Genomic DNA, 25,056 nt, shown 5'->3' with positions numbered 1-25,056 from the left:
ACTAAGATGAGATAAACCTTTATTAGTCCCCTGGGGGAAATTCAGGTGTATACTGTAGCAGCAACAGCAATGAGAATGAAACACAGAGCTACGGATAAGAGTAAGGAGTCCAGAGCCAAACCAAGATTATAAGAATAAAGTATAAATAAGAAAAAATAAAGATAAAACAAGATAAAACACTGGGCTGCTGGCGCTGAATTTGATTTAAAAGCCTGCCTCTGATATAAGCCTGCTTCCAATAAAGGCCTGGTACCCTCTGCAGTTAATAAAGGCCCCGGTTACTATTTGAGGAAATATGGTAACACTATTGCATGTCAAACAACCTGCCTGATATTCTCAAATCTTCTATCATACCTGCTGGGGTGGAGGAGGCTGCATGTAGCCCTGTGGGGGCGGCGGGGCCTGCATGACGGGCTGTGACGGAGGAGGCGGCGGGGGTGGAGGATGGGGATGCCCTGTGGTGGGTTGGTAGCCAGATGGAGGGGCCATGGGTTGACCCGTAGTGGTCATGATGTATCCCGTCTGTGGTGGGGGGTGCTGGGAGAGAACAGTGGGCGGGGGCTGAAACATGGGTGGAGGCTCGGGGTTGTCGCTGGAGCCCTGCCGACTCAGCGTCATCTGGCCAAACTGGGGAGCCAGCTCTTCTCCCTGCAAAGGAGAGGAATGAAGCAGCTAGTGGGGTTGAAACACCTTTTTTAACTGATCTCTGTCCCTCATCAGCAACCTACAATATTAACTTCAAATCAGAGAAGCTTATGAAGTTGTGCGTTAACATTAATTATGAAGCAGCCGGGCTGCAACAACATTACTCACTTTAATGGATAAAGAGACAGCTGTATTGGTTTATGGTCACAGCTTGTAAATGTAAGATTGATCATCAGCACCAGTGTGCTGCAGTGTGAATGCATTTAATTCTTTAAAATAACTTAAAGGAGAACTCTAGTATTTTCAAACCCAAAAGATATTTTTCGGTCATCTGGGAGTCAACTTCAGTGATTGGCATTAAAATAATTCAAATTGATCACTATTGAAAGACTAGTTTAAGACGGTGCAATCCTGTTCCCCGAAGAACATGGTTGCGATTGCACCGTTGTAGTTGACTCAAAATTATTGAAAAATAAGGTTAATGTTGAAAAAATACCTGAGTTTTCCTTTAAGTTATTCTGAAGAATTAAATGCATTGAGTCATTCAAGTATTAAATAACCAGGCTTATTTTAGATTTTGAATACAGACTTGACCAAAAAAAACAATGTGGGCATAATTGTCCTCTGTTAAACAAAAAGTAGAGCGTGCTTTGATACTAGTTGAAAGATGCGGAGGTGGCGTGAGGTCAGTACCATGGTGTACTGCTGGGGAGGAGAGACGGGAAGGAGGACCTGGGGGCAGGAGGGGCTGGAGTAGGAGACTGACTGAGCGGGCTGCAGTGATGCCACCGGCTGCATACGCCACCAGAAAGAGGGATGAAAAAGTGGAGAGAGAGAGAGAGAGAGAGAGAGAGAGAGAGAGAACAATTAGCAGAGCCAGAGGAACAGGTAGAATGACAGACACAGGAAAGATTTGTGGGTTAGAATACGGAGGAAAAATGTAACCTTGAACTGAGAGTGCATAGGCCATTTGACCCCCGTAGAATGCAGATGTTGGGTCAAAAATCCCGTGGCATTCTCACATTAAAATGGTTGTGTTAAAAGATGTTTAGCTGAACCAAAACTAGATGCATGAAAATTAAATTAATAATTTTAATTCAAAAATGTATAAATGTATAACTTCATTTATCTAAAGGGGTTTGTTACCTGAGCCATCATGTGGTTTCCCATGGGGTGCTGCTGTGGGGTGGGAAGCAGGGCGGTCTGAGGCTGAGCCTGAGGCTGCAGGGGCTGGGATGGACAGGGCAGCAGGCTGCGGCTGGACTGGGAGGCTTGGGGACACACATCTGGACTCACCAGGGGCAAGCCTGGACCAATAGATAAAAAGGGGCATTTTTCTTATATTAAAACATTTTGGTCAAAATAATGTAATGTTTAATTCTTTATATCAACCTATATTCCAAGATAACAATGTTTCCTTTGGACCACTAGAGGGCCAATCAAATTTCTGGAATTCCTCCAACAGGTATTCTCAATATCACCCCTCCCTTCTCCCATCTATCTGGTTAAATGTTTAAGAAATTAAAGATGAGTATACAAGATGAGTACTAAAATATTTCCATTACTATATGCAATAAATATATTCAATATTTCCATCCATTGTGCATTATCATAGAAAGGGATATATATTTTTTTTTTACTTGCACAATTTTACTGAAAGAAACCCCCCACAAACATTGCCAACACATCTCATGTTTTGAGGAAAAGCACATCACAAATCACAATTAAAAACTTTGAAATCACAGGACTGCCTAATGTACCTTCTGCCACGGATCTGCCCCTCCCTCCCTCTACCATCCCTCTCACTTCTCCAGGAGAATTTACCTGAGCGCGAGCCCCTGCAGCTGCCCTGCGAGCCTTTGCTGCTGCCCAGGCTGTCTCCCCGGGTGAGGATGGAGATGCCGGAGAAGCTGCTGGCCTTGGTGACGGGCGGCCTCAGCGTGCGGTTGGAGCTGTCCGAGTCAGTGCTGCTCCAGGGCCGCGGCTCCAGGCACTTCATGTCGCTGTCCGTGCTGCTTTGGCGGCTGCTCGACGCCCGGCTGGAGCTCTCACGGTTTCCCCTGCGAGAGAGAGAGAGAGAGAGAGAGAGAGAGAGAGAGAGAGAGAGAGAGAGAGAGAGAGAGAGAGAGAGAGAGAGAGAGAGAGAGAGAGAGAGAGAGAGAGAGAGAGAGAGAGAGAGAGAGAGAGAGAGAGAGAGAGAGAGAGAGAGAGAGAGAGAGAGAGAGAGAGAGGAGGAACGAGGGCAGAAAGAGGAAGTAGGTAGAGAGGGGGAAGAAAGAAGTAGGAGAAATTAAAGGAGGCCGGTAAGGACGGCAGTTCAAAACGGGAAAAGGGTGTGTAATAAAAGAGATAAGAAGAGTTGAAGAGGAAGAACCATAGAACAACGGATAGATAAAGCCGAGAGGAGCAGAGAATACGGAAATCAGAGAGAGGATAATTGGAGAGTGGAGAGAAAGAGTGAGGGATAGCAGAGGGAGGGCGGAGGTGAAAGAGAAGAGGGAAGGTCATCAACTGGTTTGGGAGGACACGGCATGACAGGCTGGTAGCATGGGGCATTCAACAGACAGATGCATGATGGGGTGTTAAGTGGAACAACAGTGAAAAAGAAAGTCAAAACCAGGCAACTCCCACTGTGTGCATACACCTGCACAAACCCCAAATCAAACCATTCTTCATCACAGAACACACATGCAGGTACAGTCATCAACACCGTGGGGAGGACGCCAGGACCAATGAGACACTGAACAAGACAACGTCCATAAGGCTCGCACACAAGACATGAGACTCAGAGTGGTCGTGACAAAACCCGCTATTAAAAGGCAAGCTTTTAAATTCACAAAAAAAATAAACCTCATGCAGAGACTTACATACTTTCTTTTTTAACAGACATGACAAAGTGACAGATAGAAATAGACACAGTGCACATCTGATGCATACACAAACATACTGACTCAAACACACATTGATGAAAGAATATTTTCATAATTAACACTCGTTCAACTATATATATATATATATATATATATATATATATATATATATATATATATATATATATATATATATATATATATATATATATATATATATATATATATATCGTGGTGTTTAGTTGTAGTGGTGCCAAGAAATCCAATATTCGGACAGTGACCACCTCCAGGTACCCCTCAATAAATGGCTATGGTTGAGCTTCCAAGGCACTTGTCATGAACAATGTTTCACTTCAATTCAGAAGTAAAGGCAATGTCTGTCTTAGTTGATTATCTCACTTTCTGAACCATAATATAACTCCTCTGCAACAGTATCACTGGTGGATGAAATACTCAGACCTTGGACTTAAGTGAAATTCCAAATACCCTGATACAAAACTACTACTATTAAAAGTGGGAGTACCACATTGACATTTCTACTCAAGTAAAAGCAAGTACTTACTGTTAAAAGTTTCTTTTGATATACAGTATATTAATATAAATCCAGATTTTTTGTAAAAAGTGAAATAACATGTCTATATTAGACTGTGCTATGTAATAGATTTAAAAAAAAGCTAGTTGAGTGAAAGTTGAAATTCTACCAAACTGACCACACTGAGTACAGATAGTTGAACGCTGTAATTACGTACAGTAAGAAAGTATTTGTACGTCGCTACTCGACACCCATGATTTAGCATTTTGAACATTAAAAAAAGCTTTTAAGATAATGTGTGGGGTGGCATTTTATGATGAATTATTATATAATACAAAGCTATTCACCAATAGTGAGCTACAGCTCTGTATTAGAGGAAGCAGAGACAACATTTCAAAATCTGGGTTCCCTCTGCGCCTGAGCGCTGCCTGGGTAGGAAAGACGAGCAGTGGGTTCAGGCTGAGGACGGGGTTGGAGGGGGAGGGTGCACAAAAGAGTGGATTTTTGGGGATCTCAACCGACGGGAGAGGGCTGTGGTAAAGGCTGCAACGCCTAGCGGTTGTGAGCCGTGTATGTAGGTGAGTGGTTGATAAATATTTGAGAGAAGCCGTAATTAATGGAAAAACTATTTTTAGCGCTCACTGTGCACAGCCTATATTAAGGGGAGCGCTGCGTCCCCAGCTCGCTTCGCATCGCTCTGCAGACAAAGATGAGAGCGAGGAGATGCGTGGGAGGAGGGGCTCTGCTGCTCATCACATGACACTCCATCTCCACCGCTCTCTCACGATAACACCTCGCTATCACACAATCTGCCAAAGCCAGTTTGGTGGTTAAGTGCCTTCTTCATTTTCAGTCTTAATGACACGCCGATTGTGAGGAAGGTTCTAATATTTCTCCTTAGCGCTGAAGTGGTTCTTGTATGGTTGTCAGAACGAGAAGCCTGTGGTTTGTTTGTTATGTTAAAGGCTAGATTCAGCCCAGGCCTCATTCAAATGTTGTCTCTCATCATTTATAACGCTTACTGTTAAGTCTGTTACGGTTACGTCAGTCTTGTGCACTTGCTCACATCGACTCTTTTGGTGACATCCGCACTAATGTAAGAGACAGAATACCTACTCTTATTACATGTGCAGATATAGCTTTGGAAGTTTACACATGCTTTGGTTGTACTGCAGCAATTGCAAAAAGTGGTAGAAAATAAGATGTGATTTTGCTGTTATTCAAAACATGTTGAAAAATACACTACGACATGTGTGATTAGTGTGAGTTTCCCATTTTCGAAAAGCAGATTTAACGTTTGGCTTAAGGCTTAAACGTTTGCCCCATTCGACTCCATTCAAGCACAGTTAAGAAGCTTCGGCAGGAGTACGTTTCTCAGTTGTAAAGTGTTCGGCAGGGTTGTGCTATGAACAGTTAGAAATGATGGAAACCAACCTTTTAATAGGAACTGGGATGAAAAATAGCAAACCTATCCCTAAAGAAATATTCTGTCAACTAAACTGAACATGTTGGACCTCACCATATTTTTCCCTGTGTTTATTTTTGTTTTTTTTCATCTTTTCATCAATCATTCCACACATCACTCTTCTAAGCATGTAGAGTATGTGTAAAAATATTTCCCCCATTGGAAATGTGTAGTTACTGGATGAATTGGATCCAGTGTTTGAAAAAGAAAAACGTATTGGTTGGTGGAGGTTTGCGACAGTATAACTGAACAGCATGACTTGTCACTATGATGGATCACTTTAATTTACAAAACAAACTGCTCTTTAGTAATCAGCTACTGTGGGAAGAATGAGAAATATTGGTGTTGAGCTAACAAACCTGGGATTTCCCTCTGAAGAAACTGAAGTCTATGCAATCACAAGAGGGTGGAGAGGAGTGGTATTCAAATTACTGAATGGTTTCAAAAGTAAATGCTGTGTTGAAAGTAAATGATAAAAAGAAAAAAGAAAAATATAAAAAAAACTATTCAAGTTAAATTTTTGGATTGAATCAAATGGTATTTCTATCAGGCAGAAAGCTAGGGTTATGGGAAAACGACTGTATTTTTTTTTTTTTAACCTGAACGTTATGATTGGATCATTGGGAGTCAACCCAATTAGTTGGCATCAACTGCTATTATAAAATGTATCCAGAGAAGAGCTTCGGCAGCTTCTGGCCAATGATCTGCAATACATAGTACAATGGGGCAATCGCACTTTCTTCGGCCGATACTGCATCACCTTAAAAGATTATGTTGGCAATCACTCCGGTTGTCTTCCGATGATGGAAAAATAATCACGTTGAATGCTTGCTTATTATTTTGAGGTTACTGTATTAAGCAATAAAGTAAGATGCCATATTGTACTATTATCTCTCTGAAACACTGCAGTTCAAGCCAACTGCTGTTGAAGCGATATAAAAAAAACTTTATCATGACGGTGTGGCTAAATATCAGTGAATTGGATTATTGTCAAGCCTGGGTCTCGTAAATCGGAGGCTATAATCCTGCAGAAGCCTGTGTGCATAGGTTGCCATTTGCTTGGAACTGTGTGTTTACTGTGAGAGTTGCAGATTTTTTATGGAAAAGAGACAGTAATTACATTCCCATCCACATCCAATAGGTCATCGTGATTTACAGGGAGACGGATCGCTCTCAAACAAAAACACCAGCAGGATGCTGGAGTGCATTTATAAAAATCATTTTCACAACTGTCTGTTTTGTGGCCCTTAGTAACTTTGTAGTACAGTAGACTCCTTTTCTGGCACTGCTAGTCTAGTGTCATTTGTTGGCAGGAGTGAAATTACTTAAAAGTTTCTCATTGCCTACCGCTGTTGCACTTTAGTCTTGCTGCTAACTCTGAAGTATGAACAGAAGCATAAGTGGTCACATTTTCACAATTCTTAAATCTTGGCATGAACCAGGGTCAATACAAAACCTGTATCATTCCGGACCCGAAACTTGGCAGAAAGAAAGCTGTTTCGACCAGAGTCTACACTAGCCAGATTTATTATTTATAAAAAAAAAAAAAAAAGTGATTATTATTTTTTAAAATAAGTAAAAGTCAAAATTAGAATGATAACAATTTAACATCTATTATACAGCAAATGATATGGAAAAACCCCGGAGACCAAAATAAGTCACAAAACAAACAACATAACTGAAAGCAGCTACCATAGGAAAAGAAGAATGCAGTGATGGCGGAAGGGGTGGAAGGTAAGTAGGTCAATCAGTCCCCAGTGAAATAATAAAGCAGCCATGCATGGGTCATGGGAAGCCCCACGATGCAGTGCTGTATTAGCCATCAATCAGCAGACTATGCCAAGCATAGATATATATTCATAGAACAAACAAACCAAAGAACACCACAGGTCAAGTCACCATTACCACCACCAAACCACTTTCTGAAATGGGCATGGCAACACACAAGTCAAAGTCAGCAGTTCACCCCCAGTACCTAAAGATCTGCCTCCTCTTTTGAGAGCTAGAGGAGTAGCCCTCAGTGGAGAGCCTGTTGGGATTAACATTTGGAGAAAAACGCTAGGGTTACAGGGATGAACCGGAGAAGATGGGAGGGTTGTGGGGAGGGTGGGGGTAAGTGGTTGGGGAGGGAGGGATTGGGAGATTGAGGGAAGTACAGTGCAGAACTTTTACCCCTGGAAGAAAAAAGAAAAAAGAAAATGCACACAAAGCAGAAACTGACTGTTCAAAAGCCCACGCTTCCCTTTTCTCTCCTTCTCAGCATATTGTCTACTAATCTGTCATCGTCAACAGCCAGGAGCCTGGGGAGGGAGGTGGACTCTGTCTGCCTGTTTTAGCTAACTTTTATTCCTGCAATATGGTCCACTTCTACAGCCGAACAGATGCTGTATTGCCCGCGGTCAGAAACCCAATTGTGCCAGCCAAATCTATTATAAGTTACTTCAATCAGCCATTGGCTGGAGAAAAATAAATATAAATAAAAATACATGAAAAGATGAAGAAAACCTGAAATGCTCTTCTTCAAGAAGAGAACAAAAAAAAAAAAAACAACCTTCAAAACATAGGGAGAAGTTTACCTAATACATAGTGGCATGAAAATACAACACAATTAATATATCCTGCCTTTGTCACAGTCTGTTATAGTACAGTGGAGCCTGAGAAGGGGAAGGAGGGGAGAGAGGGGCTTTCTTTCTAAAATGCACACAACAGTCTGGAGAGGGATGCATCATCTTACCTGTTATCGTTGATGTATCCATTTTGAGAGGACTGCAAAGAAAAAGACACCTGCAAATTATGGATAGCTAGATCCATACAGTCAGAATCACTTGGGCACAATGTTTAAATTCTTTGCAGACCAAGTCTCAAATAAAAGGAATGAAACAAAATTAGGTTCACTAGACCATACAGGAATTTAGAATGGGGTATATTAGTAGGCTTGGGCAATATCCAAATTGTTATATCGCGATGCGGTCCCACCCAAATATCGCGACACACGATGTTATCGTCATTGTTGGCGGGGGGAGGGGAGTGACGGAGAAAGTGTTCCCGTTACGCACGGCGCTTTTTTGGTACAATGAAAACACTCTGCATTTGTTTTCTTTGGAGAAACGGTGAACCTTTATGCCGGATGGCAGAGAGCGCATCACTTTATGCCACTCCAACTAGGAAGGTGCGCATGGGCGCTCACGAAACGTGCGTGCGGAAAGTATCTCCTGTTCGCCACGTGAACAGCGACGGGCACCAAGCCAGCACAAGTGAGGAAATATATGCATCGAATAAAAATAATAGAATTATAGAACCTTTACCTTTACCTGAGAATAGGAGGTGTGGCGTGTGAACCGGTTTATATGCTCTGTCTTCTGTTCCACTTCTTGCCACTTCTGTTCTCCCTATACAATAGATCACTAGGGTCGGTTATCACCTCACACGGTTTCTCTTACCATTGTTACGCAGATGACACCCAACTGTTCCTCTCTTCCCCCCCCCCCATCCCCCAACATCTACACTGCAACCCGCATCTCGGAGTGTCTGGCAGACACCTCCACTTGGACAACTGGAAATCACCTCAAACTGAACCTCGAGAAGACCGAACTACTCTCCCTCCCAGGGAAGGACTGCCCTCATGTGGACCTGTCAGTCACTGTCGAGGACATCACAGTATCACCTTCATTTGATCGCAAGGAACCTGGGCGTGATCCTCGACAACAAACTATCCCGCTCCCCCATCATTACTGCTGTGGCCCGATCATGTGGATTGGCACTCCACAACATCCGCAGGATGCACTCTTTCCTCACGCAGGAAGCAACACAGCTCTTGGTCCGAACACTTGTCATCTCCCGCCTGGACTTCTGCAACTCCCTCCTGACTGGACTCCCTGCCTCTGCGATCAAACCCTTGCAGCGCCTCCAGAATGCCGCAGCACGCCTCGTGTTCAATTTGCTAAAGTTCGCCCTTGTAAACCCCCTCCTCCGTCACTGGCTCCCCGTTGCAGCTCGCATCAGATACAAGACAATGGTACTGGCCTTCAGGGCTGTCAATAAAACTGCATCAATCTACCTCCAAACGCTGGTCAGACCACACGCCCCAGCGTGATCACTCCGCTCCACTACCTCAGCTGGCCGGCTGGTACCGCCATCGCTAAGAACAAACAATGCTCCCTCAGCGAAGTCACGACTCTTCTCCGTTCTGGCGCCTCAGTGGTGGAACGAGCTTCCGGCCAACGTCAGAACAGCAGAGTCACTCGCTACTTTCCGCAAGAGACTCAAGACCCACCTGTTCAAACTTCACCTTGACTCTGCATTGCCTGACCCTAACCCCTTCCATCCCTCACACACATCCACACTTACATACACACACACTCAGAAAACAAAACAAAAAAATAAAATAAACAATGCACTTGCACTTATTCACTAGCACTTATATTGTAATACTTACTATGCACTTGCTATGTAGCAGCCACTATGATCAAATGAGAGCCTTTTATTTTTCCTACCATATCGACTATGATATGTTGTGGTTTCTCTTTCTCAAGTTAAATGTACTTATTGTAAGTCGCTTTGGACAAAAGCGTCTGCTAAATGCCCTAAATAAATAAATAATTAAATAAATGTGCGTGACTCTCACAGTGAAAGCATGAGACTTGGCAGCTCTGTATTAGAATTCTTCTTCAAATTTTTTTTGAATAATTTCAGTAATGCCAGTAATAACCTGGAGCCGCAACTTAATCGCTACCACATCCAAATCCTCCATCTGCTTCCTCGCTATTGCGCGCATACGTCCACATACATCCTTGTGCAAGCAAGTAAATTAGCTTTGTCCCAGCGCTCTGCTGCTCAGTTCACTCCCTGTGGTCTCGCATACAGACGGACGGATGGGGATATTTAGATACTGTAGAAATATCGCATATGGGGGGGAAATATCACGATATTCAATATTATCGAATATCGGCCCAAGCCTATATATTACTCATATAACATTTATTCAGTCAGTTAAGAGAGCCCAAAAAAAAGGTTAACAGGTCAATGCAATTTGTTAAAGGATACGTACACTCTTTTTCAACTCAGGCCTTATTAAAATTGGGTTGCTATCATTTATATCTGTTCATAGCACAACCTCGCTGAATGCTCTACTATTGACTACTTGTATTGACTATTATGGAGTCTAATGGGGCAAAGTTTTAAGCCTTAAAAATGTAACAAAAACGGGAAACTCGTTTAGGTAACAGCACACTTCATTCAAAAATATTTTTTGCAATTACATCCATGACGTAATGCTGAATATGATGAATGCCCAATTGGAAGCAGCATAACTTCCCGTTTCCAGTCTCTTACATTAGTCATTAGTCAAAAATGCTGATTTGCAGGAGCATAAAAGACACAATAAAACTAAGAAAAACCTGCTAAAATTCACGGCTCAGACATTTTTTCTTGTATTAAAAATAATAACAAAAAAAAAAAAAAAAAAAAAACAGTTACAAAGCATGGTAACCAACATTTAAATAAGGCCTGGGTTGAGAAATGGCAAACTTATCCTTTCGTCTTTTTTTTTGTTATTATTGCTCGTCGACCTTTTTCTAGCCAAATACTTACTTCTCGGGCAAAGATCCGGTCTCGTACCCGCTGATACTCCTCCTCTCGCTCCTCGATGGACTTACTGCGCCGCCCGTCCTGCAGCGGCACGCGGATCTGCCACATGAGTCGACAAAGGCATAACAGACGCATTGTGGACTACTGAGACACATGTTCATCTCAGGTGCGCATGCAATTCTGTCTCGATCTTATCTAAAACACAATCTGAAGACAAGGTGCCAGGTCTGAGTGGGGTCTATCCATCTCAAACAGGTCATTAAGAATATAAATTCGGGACAGATAGGACATGTTATCTAATAGGACAGGCGCCGCTTCTTTTGTTATGCAGGAGATACTTAAGAGTCGGTTAAGTTGTGTAAAGCAATCAAAGTCTGAGACTCTCTCTCTGAACACAGTCAAGTGTACCTGATTATCGTCCTTATCCATGCTGGCGTCATCCCTCTTAAGGATGAACTTCTTCTGAAAGTCCATGTTGCGCTCATCCTTAATGTGCTCAGAGAACCTTTGTTCCGGGCTGGAGGCAGGGAACATGACGTGAGCATATGAACACCGACCAAAATGGATCCATTTTAATTAGACATTATATTTGACACCTTAGCCAATCTTTCCATTTCTGATACAAGCGATGATCAATATGCACAGTTGTGTATAATTGTACATTAGGATTTTAGTTTGAACAATTTCCCACGACAGAATATGCAGCATTGACACATCTTCTGTATAATATTGTTATAAGCCGAATTTAGCTGAAAATTTGATTTCTATATAAAATGTCATTAAAAACTGCGGCATAATATTAAAAATAATCAATATTGTTATTTATATCCTAACTTGGGGGGAAAGTTTAACTAAAATCAAATGGTTAAGAAATAGCTATTCCATTGATGCATATTAAGACTGTCCACCATTTATTTAAATACAATAAATCAACACCACTATGTCCATGACGCATATGGGACAGTTATATAGTGTATATATAATTTCAAAAAGGTATAACATGTCTACAGTCTAGATTTTAAGCCTAGACTAGAATTACTGAGCCACTCACATGCGGGTGTTTCCCGTCTTGTTGATGATGACTGCCTTGCCCGTCTGGTCCACATTGTGGTCCATGCCGAAGTAAGCTGCCACACGGTGCAGCAGCATGCGGTGGTAAGAGGTCATCTGGGGAAACTTTTTGTACTGGTTACTGCAGATGGAATTGAAGCAACGGTGCATTCAAAAAAATAAACTTGATTTGAGGACACAGATTTGAGAATACATAATAAGGCCCATGAACTGGTGGTTGAGATGAAAATACTCAAACCAAGAACAACAAAAGTGACATCTACGTGGGCAAATACACACTTTTTGCTACCTATACAAAAATTGTAGTCAAAGCCCACACCCATTGTGTTAAGTGTCATTGAATTTAACTTGTTTACTTTATAAATAAATATATATATATATATATATATATATATATATATATATATATATATATATATATCTCAACAAAAAGAAAGAAAAATCAATCTTGCTAATTATTATGAACTACAACTTGTCATATTTATCTCATCACCACAACAACCTAAAAATAAATGAATGGGATGGACTTGGGAGATCTAAATTTAAATAAAGAGTGTGTGGTTGTGAAGAACATAGCTCACTTGTCGTCATTTATGAACTCCAGGATATCTTGTTCTAGTTTGAGCAGCATCATTCGATCCCTTTTGAGGGAGAGAGGGAGGGAGAGAGAGAGAGAGAGAGAGCGAGAGCGAGAGCGAGAGCGAGAGAACCAAGGAAGGATCAAAGGACAGACACAGTGCAATGAATACCTTTCCGATCCATCTAAAGTGAGGATGAACCGCCCCTTCTGTTCCCTACACCCCCAGAGGATTACAGCATGCCCATATTGCATGCCAAGTACTGGAGAACTCTAAATAGAAAGTCCATTAAGAGAAAGGAGGGATCTCCCTTCTCTATATGGTGCAGGCTCAAGTTGCAGGAACTATTTACTCTCTGTGTGAACATTACTCGATATTGTGTAAGTTAAATATACAAGTTGAGGTGCAGGCTGAGAAGCATTTATACACATCTTGTCCTTCAGGTGTCTAAGCAGATAGGTGTTTTCATTTTGTATTTGTCAGGCCCCAGCTATTTATCAATCTTAGATACAACTACATACCTGGGATTGTTTTTCAGTGTGTTGACCAGAAACTCATGCACATCAATGCCAGTTGAGTCTGTGTACTCTTGACTGGAGTCTGACGGAGGGAAAAATAGAATAGTGAGGTGGGGTTAAAAACAAAAGAAGATTAGTATGATTATTTGAATTGTAGAAATCGTAATTAAAATAAAAAGATAAAATAAAATCTATATAGATAGACTTCAGGCCTGGTGCTCCGCTTAGCACTTAAGCATACCACACTACACACGTCATGACATCTTAGAAGGTACACATGGAAGGGGACAGACTGACTACTTCCCGGGTAGTTGTATGCGCGCGCACACACACACACACACACACACACACACACACACACACACACACACACACACACACACACACACACACACACACACACACACACACACACACACACACACACACACACACATTTCTGCTAAAGTAGACAGTCCTGAAGGTCTCAGTCGAGAGGGACAGAAAGAAGGGATTGAAAACCAAGAGCAGAAATCCCATTTCTTTCTAAGTATTTAATAATAATATCAAAAATGTTGTTATCTGTGCAATTAAGTTTCACCCCCCCCCCCCTTCGCCCCCCCCAATCCCTAATCAAAACAACCATTTAAGAATGACATTTGCGGCCATGAAAAAATGCATGACCACCGAATATGTATCAGTACTTTCAGGTAGGCCTGGCCTATATTGGCAACATAAAATATCAGAATAAACAAATATCTTCATATTGATGATTAGACAATATTTTTGGTGATGGCTATTGGTGCCTTCATAAGACATTATACACAAGAAATATTTAAGAAACAGTCATTGGCAATGACGACTTCATGACCAGGTAGAGGCATTGATTAGAACTGCTAGAACAGTCTAAGAATAAATTACCATTCTTAATTACTATACTATAATGTATGTAGTATGTACCCTTAAAACAACATTTAGCTATATCAAAATATTACAATATTTATAATATAATAATATAATTTATTTTCCGACATTTACATGAAACAAAAAATCCCCACGTCTGAGAGTCCCGGTGCGTTGCAGGGTCAGTGTCCGTGTCTCCCACAAGCTTGGAGCATGGCCACAAAAGTGTGAATCTGAGTGAAGATTCAGCAACTGGATTGTTTATCTCTTGCCTCAAATTCGTTCAGGAGCAGATTTTGGTGGACTGATAGGGTGAAATCAGTGAAAGTTACAGAGTAAATAGAATGAAACCCAGAGGCCATGCTCCAGTGCCATTGGCTCACAGAACCTAGAACTTGTGCTTCAACCTCATTGGCTCACAGAACTCGGGGCCCCATGAGGGTGGCTCCTGCCACAAAAAACAGCCCGTTTTGGAACAAGAGGGTTATAGAGGCATTTTATAAAGGCAAGAATGCATAATCTGAGTGGTATTTTCAGCAATAAACTTCCAAGTTTTGGGGACCTCAGAGACCATATATGAACTTGTGTAAAAGGGAGCATAACAAGGTTAACAAGGTTTGGCTTATAAGCAGAACCTCAAAACTCCATACAGCCGGTGTTGCCTTGATGGCGGCCTTACCACGAGAAAGCATCTTGCGAGGAGTTCTGTCCTTCTTTTCTTTCTCTTCATTCTCATACTCATCCTTGGATGACTTTTCCTCCTCCTTGTCTGATGGACAGCTGATGTGAAGTTGAATAATATCCTAGAAAAGCGTCACCCAATATGGTAATTTAAGGTAATTAAATGTAATTAAGTAAATGTTTATCATCAAGCAGTGAAAATCCTCCACATTACAACATGATCACCAGGCTATTGTGTTGGGTCGAAATATGAATGAAGTAGTTGTACCGATTCTGGAGGTCCATCATTTGAGAATGGACCTGAAGACTCCTCACATACCGCCAGGCTCCGTACCAGCTTCAGCTTGGCATTAGACTGAAACACAATCAATTACAGTGTCCATGAAGCACTCGCTTCATCTCCTAGTATTGGACAGTTTATAACACAAAATGGAAAACAAATATAATCATTAAAACACAGTAAACGTATTAAAAAAGTACTACTTCTAGTTGTGTCAAGTCAATTTGACAATATTTTGGGGATGACTATTGGTGCTTTCATAAGATATTTACACACAAGAAATATCCGAGAAACAATGTGTAATGTGTGTACAATGCGAACATTTGTGCTGTGGATATTATGACCAAGCAGGTAGTGGCATTGATTAAAACAGCTAGAACAGTCTACAAAGTAAAAAAAAAATGCATTACTTTACTGTAATGCAGTCTTAAAGACAACAATTAACTATATCACAATGATGTGATAACCAAAATCCCAGACGATATCTAATCGCATATCACACTAACAACAATTATATCCATAACATTCATAACAGAAGTGTTAACATAGGTTAACACTTCATCAAAAAGTTGCCCATTCCCATATAAAGTCATGTTACACTGTGTTTCTAATCCCATACTTAAGTGCTAAGGAACTGTAAATCCCTCTAGAGGGTGTAATGGTTATATAAACCATGAATAACAGAGGATAGAAGAGCTCCATGAGGAAGGCAGGAGAAGCTGAGAGGAACGCAGAATTACAAAATAGCTGATTAGGGCGCTGTCCCTGGGCAGATGTGAGACTCAACGCCAGAGGGAAGAATTAGGACTGTGACAAGCTGAGTTTTCCCGCATAACTTGACGGTCAGCAATCCAGCACTTTTGGTGGATGGAGAGATCCAAACAGTACAAACGAGGCGAGGGAAAGGGAGGTGTTGCTGCTCGCACATCCATCAGAGCCAAGGAGTGTATACTGTACATTCTGTATGTGCTTGTGTGTATGTGCAAGCTTATGTCATCTACCCTAAATATAGTACCTTATTTTTATTTCCCCTTGTCTTCCTCCAAAGCAAGAACAGAGCCTGACATGGAGCACTGAATACTCCAAGAGGGATCATATTGAACAAATCCTTTTTATACCTTCACCAATAAAACACAGATTGGCTGAGTAATAACAAAAATTATGCTCCTAATTCGTCACAATAAGAAAGTAATAAGTAAGAGCAGCTCGGCAGCTAGATCAGAGTGATTTTTTCTCCAAACAAAGCAAATAAAACTGTTTTTATTGCAGATGCATTTAATTTGCTCTGTTTCCTGCTGCTGCGCAGCAGATCTCCAAGCTCCAAAGCAGGAAATTCTGTGTTGAAGGGAAACTCAGAAAACTGTAATTCCCCCGGCTGCTAACACCACAAGTGCGACTTTTAGAGTAGCCACAAGCTTGCTCTTTTTTCACCATACATGTGTTTGCATGGCACCGAGACGGAAGTTTGACTTAAAGTTCATCCTAAAATATTATCATATATACTCGCCTCAGTAACCTACTGTAGCAGCCAGATTATCAGAGGGGAGTCTGACCTATTAGCCTGAAGTTGACGTTTAATGAATTGTACATATTAATTTTGCTTGCTTAGTGAAATATCAACCAGGATTTCAAATAGTGATTAATTACCTTGGCCCTTTTCCTACCATGGCTGTGGTTCGGAGCTCGTCTCTGTAAATGGGAGGGGAAAAAGTTTAGACCCTACTTGTCATGATAAGTTTTACAATTTGTTTTTATGTAGGACATTCTTAAATAGCTACACAAAAAAATATATAAAAAAAATATATATACATTTAAAGGGATACTCTATGGAAGTAATTCTTTGTCACAATTGACAGACAATAAAAGAAATAAAAATGGAAGAAGATTAAATAAAAAAATACCGCAATCAATAAATTCGTATTCTTTTTTTTCATGCAAAAACAGAGCCATAAATGTTTCTCTCCATCCACAAATAAATACTAATACTTGTATTGTGTGAACTACTTTGCAAATAAATGGAGCAAATATGTGTTTTTCATGTTTCTTATCTTTTAAACGCCTGAATAGACGTGTAGAACCATTTACATTTGTGTTTTGTGATACATATCTCGCTACGGGAGATTAAAGAGGGGTTAGAGATGAATGCACAGGGCGTTTACGCTCACTGTGGCAGCCAACTGAATAATTACTCACAATAACGTGAAGAAACGTGCTGGCATTGCAAAAATGAAATGAAGAGGAAAACCCTAAAAGCATAATGCACTTAATACTTTTAGTCTCCTCTTCAAATAGTTCAAGCAGTACGGCTGGCTTGCTCACCTGTGCGTCCTGTGGGGAACTTTCATCGGGCTCCAGGGCCTCTCCGCTCCCCTCCTTGGTGCCCTGGGGCTGCGGAGAGGCCTTGCCCCGGCTGCAGGGCTCGTTGAGCAGCCCACTCTCTCCCTCCTGCTGGATGTCCGCCGCCAGGCTCACCGACATCTTCTTAGGGGAGGGGAGAGGGTGGGAGGGGGAGGGGGGTTGGAGGACCCAGGAGAGGCTTGGGGAAAAAGCAAGGAAATGGCAGACTGTCGATCAAAAAGCTCAAACGGAAAAAAATGAAGGCTGCAGAAATGGCTGTAACAACAGAGAGGAAAGCCGGGGGGGTGCGTTACCAGGGTGTCTGCAGGCATCAGAGAGTTAAAACTTTTAAGACCTTTAAAGTCAAATTATTGTCAAATGGAATTGAAAGACAAGATTTTTGGACAAATCCTCTCAATCACTCATCCTTCAATAAAGTATCGTTGAGTTAGAATAGATATCTGAACAGACGGTGAAGTATACCGCACTGTTGAACAACCAGTCAATCAGGCCGCAAAGGATGGACTTTTTGAGGACCCGCAGAGACCCTTTTTTAGTGCCTGTTAGTAGTTCTATATCATCTACCTGTGGTCGGTATCAGGTCTGTGTCGACTCTGGTCTATGAGTGCAGTGAGACTTGGAAACAAGCAGGACCAGAGGAATCCCACTAAAGTGGTGTAGCGGGCTGGGCAGGGCAGTCCATAGTGAGTCTTAACTGGAGCCTCAGGGCTGGGACACAAGACAGGTTGCAATTGGAACGAGTGTATACACATCAGCTTCATCAGTATGAAAACACCCATGAGGGGCAATACATCTTGGTTTCAGAAATGTTTTGCCCTCTACATAAAAGCTTTTTAAGTTAACAAACAACATGGCCGCCTAGGCTTGTGTGCGGTGCTCTTTACACATGCTTTTGACATTTTTCCATTCGCGGTGCCATATTTATTGGTTCAGTTTGTAGAATTAAATTGTCCAATTGAAGGCTCTCTCTCTCTCTCTCTCTCTCTCTCTCTCTCTCTCTCTCTCTCTCTCTCTCTCTCTCTCTCTCTCTCTCTCTCTCTCTCTCTCTCTCTCTCTCTCTCTCTCTCTCTCTCTCTCTCTCTCTCTCTCTCTCTCTCTCTCTCTCTCTCTCTCTCTCTCTCTCTCTCTCTCTCTAGATAACGTCCGGTTCATACAAACTGTCAGTTGTAAAAAGTAATGAAGGACAAATGTTAGTTAGACTTAAAATGTTAGTTCATGAAAAATCTCTAAAATAAAAACATTGTGTCTAGAATAAAAACATTGTGTTTTTATTTTAGATCTATCTAAACAAGCACCGTGCATGGAGAGACACAGCATCACTCTCTTAATTCATTTTCACTGAATTGCCGTAGGGCCAAGTTCACATAGAGTTGTTCTGTTTACAAAATAAAAAATATATAGGGAAATACTTTAGGTTTAGGTTCGGCCACAGAAGATTTTCAGATTTAAAATTGGGCTGTGGCATTCTTAAGTTTGGGAATGGAAAATTAACTATTAATATTGACGTTTAAATCCCTGGTGAAAATCATGCAATCACTACTGTCACAGGAAGGAAAAGTTATTTCTACTTTCAAAGATAATTCATTTCACATATCAAACGAAACACAATAACTATATGATGATAAATGTGGCGTTGAAATATCATTTCTACATACATCATTAAAGAACAATTAAACTAGAAAAACCTCCAAAAAGTAGTATAGGCATATTTACAGCGATCAGGTGGAACTGAAGGGGCAGCAGCTAGCCAGCCAGACTAAAAGAAGAAGGGGGAGGGAGACACCAACCGAGCAGCCACCACCTCAACGTTCCTCTGGACCCGCTCGCTTCTGTTCCTCCGTCTCAGTGCAGCAGCATGGTGTGCGTTGCAATAAGGAGTCCTGAAGACAGAAAGGAGAGGAGGAAGACACAAATGACGTCATTTTTCACACATCGAGTGACTCATCGCTGCTGCTGCTGCTGCTGCTGCTGCAAGCTCAAAGCCGACAGGCAGAGAGGACTACGGCTAGAGCAAAAATAAACAACAGTGCATTTTGTGGAATAAAAAAGGGAAAAAACATTGCACAAATCAAAACAAAATGTTTCATTAGGTATCGTATCTTTGACCTTCTTATGTTAAAACTGTTCCCAACAGCATTTATTCATGCTTTCCGGATTATAATAAACAACATGAACAAGGCTCAATACCATTAAGACAAGCTATTCAACAAAATATTTGTCTAAATGATTTGAATTTTGAGAACAAAAAAATAATACAATAAATTAAAAAGACTTTCTTACTTTGCTCATTCCAACCCTCAGACCTGGCATCCTGTGTTCTCTAATCACATCTGACTTTCTTTTTAATTTCCCTTTCTCCAATCACAGCTTGAGTTCCGCCTCCACCCTAGTCTTGAACAGCAGCCCTGTTAATTACAGCAATCATCATCAACAACTTATATCTTCTCTCATGCACTCTGCAGCTTTGACATCATTAAACAAGCCGTTCTGGTATCAAGACACATGAGGGAACCACAAGCACCTTTGTGTCTCCGGAGATGCGATTGTGTGCCACGCAGAGAGCGCACGCACACGTGCACGCACACGCACACACACACACACACACACACACACAGAAGTGTGTCATCACATGTCGCGTGAGAAACAATCATCTGGATATCATGACCAAGCAGGTAGAGGCTTAATTAGAACTGTAATGCAGCCTTAAAAACAACATTTAACTGTATCACAATATTAAGATAACCAACATCCCAGAGAATATTTAGTCTATTGATAAAACACCCAGCCCTAACTTGTTGTAGGGTTGACAAAGACAATAAAATATGGTGGGGGAGAAAAAAGAAAAAAAAGAAAAAAAAAAAATAACACCATACATGCATGTGTGCACCATTTATATTGTGCAAGATGGCGATAGTTCCAAGTCTGTGGAGGCAGCACGTATATGTCCCCGCTGACAGCGATCCAGCGCGTCGTGCTGCAGGATAGATAAGACAAGCAGAGATTGGCAGGGAATCCCAGCGTGGGGAAGACCCCGGCAATGCAACAGCAAGGGCGTCATCAGCATCAGCAGCACCATCACACTGCATCAATGACCAGGACACCCACACAACCACAACCTCGCCCCGCTCTGCAGACAGTTACACAAGCACACAGTTACACAGCAGCACTGAACAGAAGCAGGCGAGCCCATCGTCACACACGCAGTCTTTGAAGCAACCCTCTCGCTTTAATTGATGAGGGGGATTTTGCTCCTTTTTTATGCACTACTCACTTCACACTCACCTTCTCTCTTATAACCAAGCCTGCAAAGAGTACAATACACTTTAAGACAAATAGGCAAATGTGTCTTCTGTCGCGCAAACCCCACATTTGAGTGTCACATTCTCTGCAATATGACAGAAAAGTGGCAGCGTACACACACACACACACACACACACACACCCCTACACATACACACACAGAATGAAAGCCAAGAATGGCACTTATGAATGAACCAACATTTCCTATTCTCTCCTCCTCCACCCCTACCCCTCGCTCACCCTCCCTCTGCACTTTCCTCCCCCCTCTCCCACAGGGACCGGGGGTTGCCTAGGAAACGATAACGTCATTCTCAGCTGCTGCCATTTGCGTCGAGCGAGCACCAGTGAGAAGGGCAGGGAGGATGATATAAAAAATAAATATGTGGATTACTGTGAGCCTTGTGAGATGGGGGGGGGTGAAAAAAGGGGTTAACAGGAAAAAAACAAACAAACAAAAAAAAAAAGTGCACAAATCTTCTAACCGAATCTTCAATAATGATGCATACATAACTGTGGCACCTATAGAGTGGTAGAGTGGGAGGTGTTATGTTGGGCAGCAAGGTTTCCGGAAGTAAATAATAAAAAGCCATTTATTTTTACCAATTAACAAGAATTCTTCAGAAACTTGCGTCACATGCACCTATGCAATACCTTATGCACCGCTATATATGTTGCAGTGTCCCCTCTCCCCAGGTAGAAAAATGATCTGCAAATCTAGTCTCAGCTTATGTAATACCAACAAAATGGGATGGTAGTGTCTATTCTTCATAAAACACTTTGAAGGCACACACACAATGGCTGAAATAGGAAGATCATTTGAAGAAAAATAGATAATACAATGGTACTAGGATTGGCCAATAAGCGTTATTAAAATATTTGGGCTAGATAATGGCAGTGAGAAAGCAATATCAATGTATCCCTTCACTTTGGCACGTAAAAAAAAAACAGCATCTACCGGATCACTACCAATATGAGCCTAATAGAACAAAGAAATCTCCAGAACCTGAACACACCTTGCAACACGTATCGTTCACAATGGTGCTCATCAGCTTTCATAATACAGTGCGGGATGCCGTGACCCACTTCAGATGACTCTTATATGGCTGTCCTGGTGACAGGCCACCAGCTGAGAGGCACAGGTCACTCACTGCCCACTGTGTCAGGTTACCACTCCAGAGTCAGCCAAGTGAGGCAGTTCAGAACGCCCTGTTGATTTGATTTTGATACAAAGCGTCACAATTTCATTCAATATTGATTAAATTCAATGACGATGCCAATTTTTTTTTGTATACCACCATGCATTTCAAAAAAATATCAAAATACAGAAATTAAATATTTCTAATATTTTTTGACTCCAGTGATATTTAATTTAAATTTTAAAATGGTTGCATAACTTCCTAACAAAGTATCGATGTAACAATTTTCATTGATTCAAACAATATAGTTTAATTGTATCGGAGTACCATTTTTTTTTAACCCAGTCATAGTGTATAGTATAGAACATACCAGTATGTTCCACAATAGTATAACCATTGTGTTCCTCCTTGTGTTCTGTTCTCTCTGACAGTAAGCATCACCACAATGCTATTGATCCAGAAAACACAATTGCAAAAACATACACTCACTGCTCTCTCAGTACAAGCTGCTTAATTATGCTTGCCATTCTCTAATAATTCAAAGCCAGGGAATTTTTTTACCTGACATATATGCGGGGGGGGGGGTCGAGTTGCCAATGCACTCTAGGGCCATCTGCAACACTACAACTGTACATTAGGCTGTGGGTGCATATCGTGCAATGTCTACATTAGTATATTCTAAAGAATCACATCTGAAATGGTGGTCATTCAAAGTAGTTAATCTACCCATAAACATTTCCCTCTGCAGGAGCTGAATGGAAACAGTGAACAGTGTGCACCAACAAATACACATGCCGGAGTAGGGAGACGGTCCGACCCAATTCAGCTGCTCTGTATTCAGACTAGCACCTCCTCTGACGTAGGAGAGAGGCAGCAAGGCTATGTTTTTACAGTGGAGGCTAGTGTGTATGTGTATTATATTAGCATTGGCTGTGGTGTGTATATTGTCTGTGTAAACGTCATAGAGGATTCCCCCTTTGCCTTGGCTGCACTGTACGATGTCCCACATGGAGACAGGCTGACAGAGTGTGAGGGAAGGGGAAGACACACACACACACACACACACACACACACACACACACACACACACACACACACACACACACACACACACACACACACACACACACACACACACACACACACACACACACACACACACTTTCATCAATCTGCTCTGTGATATTAATTGAGAAAATCTTTCCTCCTCCAGACAGACAACTGTAAACCTTGGAATGAGTGCAGTGTCGTCACCAGTGATCGCGGCGGAAGAAGGGGTTCCTTTCCTTTTCCAGTTACGTGATCCGTCTATATCTCAACACCCCCTCTGCTCCGCATCTCTCCATTGAGTGAGGATACCCCTGTCAGTCTCCCACCCCCTCCACCTTGAACCCTCCTGTCAATATCTTTCTTTATCCACCCACCATAAAATGTTATGGTTTTTTCCTCCCTTTTCCTTCTTTCTTTCTCTTTTAACAGGTCCTCTTGATTGTCAGGCCTACTGCTGACGCCATCCTCCTCCACTCAGCCAGCCCACTCAGTCCGGTGGGATGAGCTCTGACTCATTCTCTCCCTCCCTCCCAGCCCGAGCTACCTTTTTCTGTCGCTCGATTTCCAAGTTCAACTCTCTCTCTTGTTCCTTAGTTACACCTATGTGTCTCCCTCTTCCTCTCTTTCCTAAGTTACACATTATTCCTCCACTCTCTCTCTCCCTCTATTACTGTAGTTACACCCCAATACTATCTCTTTGTCGTGTAACTGTAAATAAATTTACTATTTATTTTTCAAAAGACAATCATACAGATTTTTGAACCAATAATTACCGGGAAACATATTCCTCAAACCGCACAACAACTTGTGACCCTCCTGCGATCTCTAGCAACCCCATATGGGGTCTGGCACCTCAAGTTTAGAACCCTTGTTCTAGGCAATATGTCATTCTCCCAGCAGGAAAACGAGAGCATGTGAGGGGGAGAAGACAGAAGGCGATACAAATGAGACAAAAATGGAACCGTAGAGAGGCTGGGAGACGGAGAGAGAGGGGTGTTGTCCAAGTCAAAGCCAGTCCCCTTATCCATAATGAATGAGTGGCAGTAGAGAAAGAGGGGATCCTGATCCTGCCTGCATTATTCATGAGGGTAGGAGTGCTGGAATGTGGGCGAGGAAGAGATAAAGAGACATGGGTGAGAGAAAGGCAAAGAGTTGCTTTACCATTAAAATCTGTTTGTGTTCAACATGGGCTTCCGATATCCTTTATGAAAATGTGTCTCAAATATGTTGTTCTTCAAATGTTGCTTTACAAGGACTTTGTATGGTGTTTCTTTTGTTGCATATTACAACAAAATAGATGTGATCCCTATAACTAGGTTACTGTTTCATTTTCGAGCCATAAATCCCAAGACCCTGAACGCAATCCACACCGATCCATGTTTATATACAAGCCTCGGCAGAACCCAGAAAAAGCACCGCTTCTTAATGATGTTCAGCTCTATTTTACTCCCATTGATAGCCCCTGTAATGTCCAATAATGGGGGTTTGCTGGGCCAACAGTGGCAGGAAATGTCTTGTCATCAACCTGTCCATCAAAAGCTAGCCCTAGGGAATGTGTTAATAACAGCACCAGAGCCCATCTGAGACTTTTACCTTGAGAGATAAGCAGTAATGGGAAAGCATAGTAACTCTAATGGCACTAGACGGACTAATGGCACTAGGCCCACCAATTGCTTTACAATGTGTTATTGCTTGGAAGAGTGTACTGCTGAGTGACAGAGATGGAAAATAAAATAGTAACAATCATGTAAACATAAATTTAGCCTCTTGACTGAAAGAGTTAGTTGCAAGCTGTTGTGGAAAACACTTAGGCCATAAGGCAATGAAGTGAACATCCTGGTTATTGAGCAACTTGTCAGACACTTGGTTTTCAATTTAAAAAGAATGTTGCCCTACAACTAGGGAAGTGCTGCTTGTCCAAAAGGTTTGCTGCACGGCCCTTTGGTTTTAACGATGCCTGTCTCTGAGCCATCATGTCTCCCCGAAAAGATTTTGGCATTATTCGAGATAACGAAAAGTCTCAAACATCAGGTTAACATGAAAATAATAGAAGGGGGTTTCAAGTTGCTTTGTCTGTTCTTAAATAAAGTGGGCAGATCTGGGTC

At 41.8% G+C, this 25,056-nt stretch overlaps 1 protein-coding gene across 8 annotated transcripts in view; it reads right to left on the bottom strand.

The window, feature by feature from the left end:
* The window catches only part of r3hdm2 (R3H domain containing 2), a 53,973-nt gene that overhangs the window by 10,165 nt on the left and 18,752 nt on the right, over positions 1–25,056 (bottom strand). For 3 of the 8 annotated variants that reach the window (XM_080000482.1, XM_080000481.1, XM_080000488.1), the window contains 17 exons: positions 19,180–19,346; positions 18,031–18,174; positions 17,428–17,644; positions 16,756–16,797; positions 15,097–15,183; positions 14,827–14,950; positions 13,269–13,347; positions 12,751–12,810; positions 12,150–12,290; positions 11,507–11,615; positions 11,102–11,197; positions 8,247–8,296; positions 7,488–7,541; positions 2,470–2,705; positions 1,792–1,952; positions 1,339–1,437; positions 355–648 (listed from right to left, as the gene is read on the bottom strand). In XM_080000482.1, coding sequence (XP_079856608.1) covers positions 355–648; positions 1,339–1,437; positions 1,792–1,952; positions 2,470–2,705; positions 7,488–7,541; positions 8,247–8,296; positions 11,102–11,197; positions 11,507–11,615; positions 12,150–12,290; positions 12,751–12,810; positions 13,269–13,347; positions 14,827–14,950; positions 15,097–15,183; positions 16,756–16,797; positions 17,428–17,586 — 1,791 coding nt within the window. In that variant the 5' untranslated portion in view covers positions 17,587–17,644; positions 18,031–18,174; positions 19,180–19,346. The remainder of the gene's footprint in view (positions 1–354; positions 649–1,338; positions 1,438–1,791; positions 1,953–2,469; positions 2,706–7,487; positions 7,542–8,246; positions 8,297–11,101; positions 11,198–11,506; positions 11,616–12,149; positions 12,291–12,750; positions 12,811–13,268; positions 13,348–14,826; positions 14,951–15,096; positions 15,184–16,755; positions 16,798–17,427; positions 17,645–18,030; positions 18,175–19,179; positions 19,347–25,056) is intronic. The other 5 variants (XM_080000485.1, XM_080000484.1, XM_080000483.1 and 2 more) reach the window with 5 other exon arrangements.

This window comes from Zeus faber (genome assembly GCF_960531495.2).
Source record: "Zeus faber genome assembly, chromosome: 5".
NCBI classification, from domain to species: domain Eukaryota; kingdom Metazoa; phylum Chordata; class Actinopteri; order Zeiformes; family Zeidae; genus Zeus; species Zeus faber.
The sequence above is the reverse complement of the archived record's forward strand: the minus strand, read 5'-3'. Positions and strand labels throughout refer to the sequence as shown.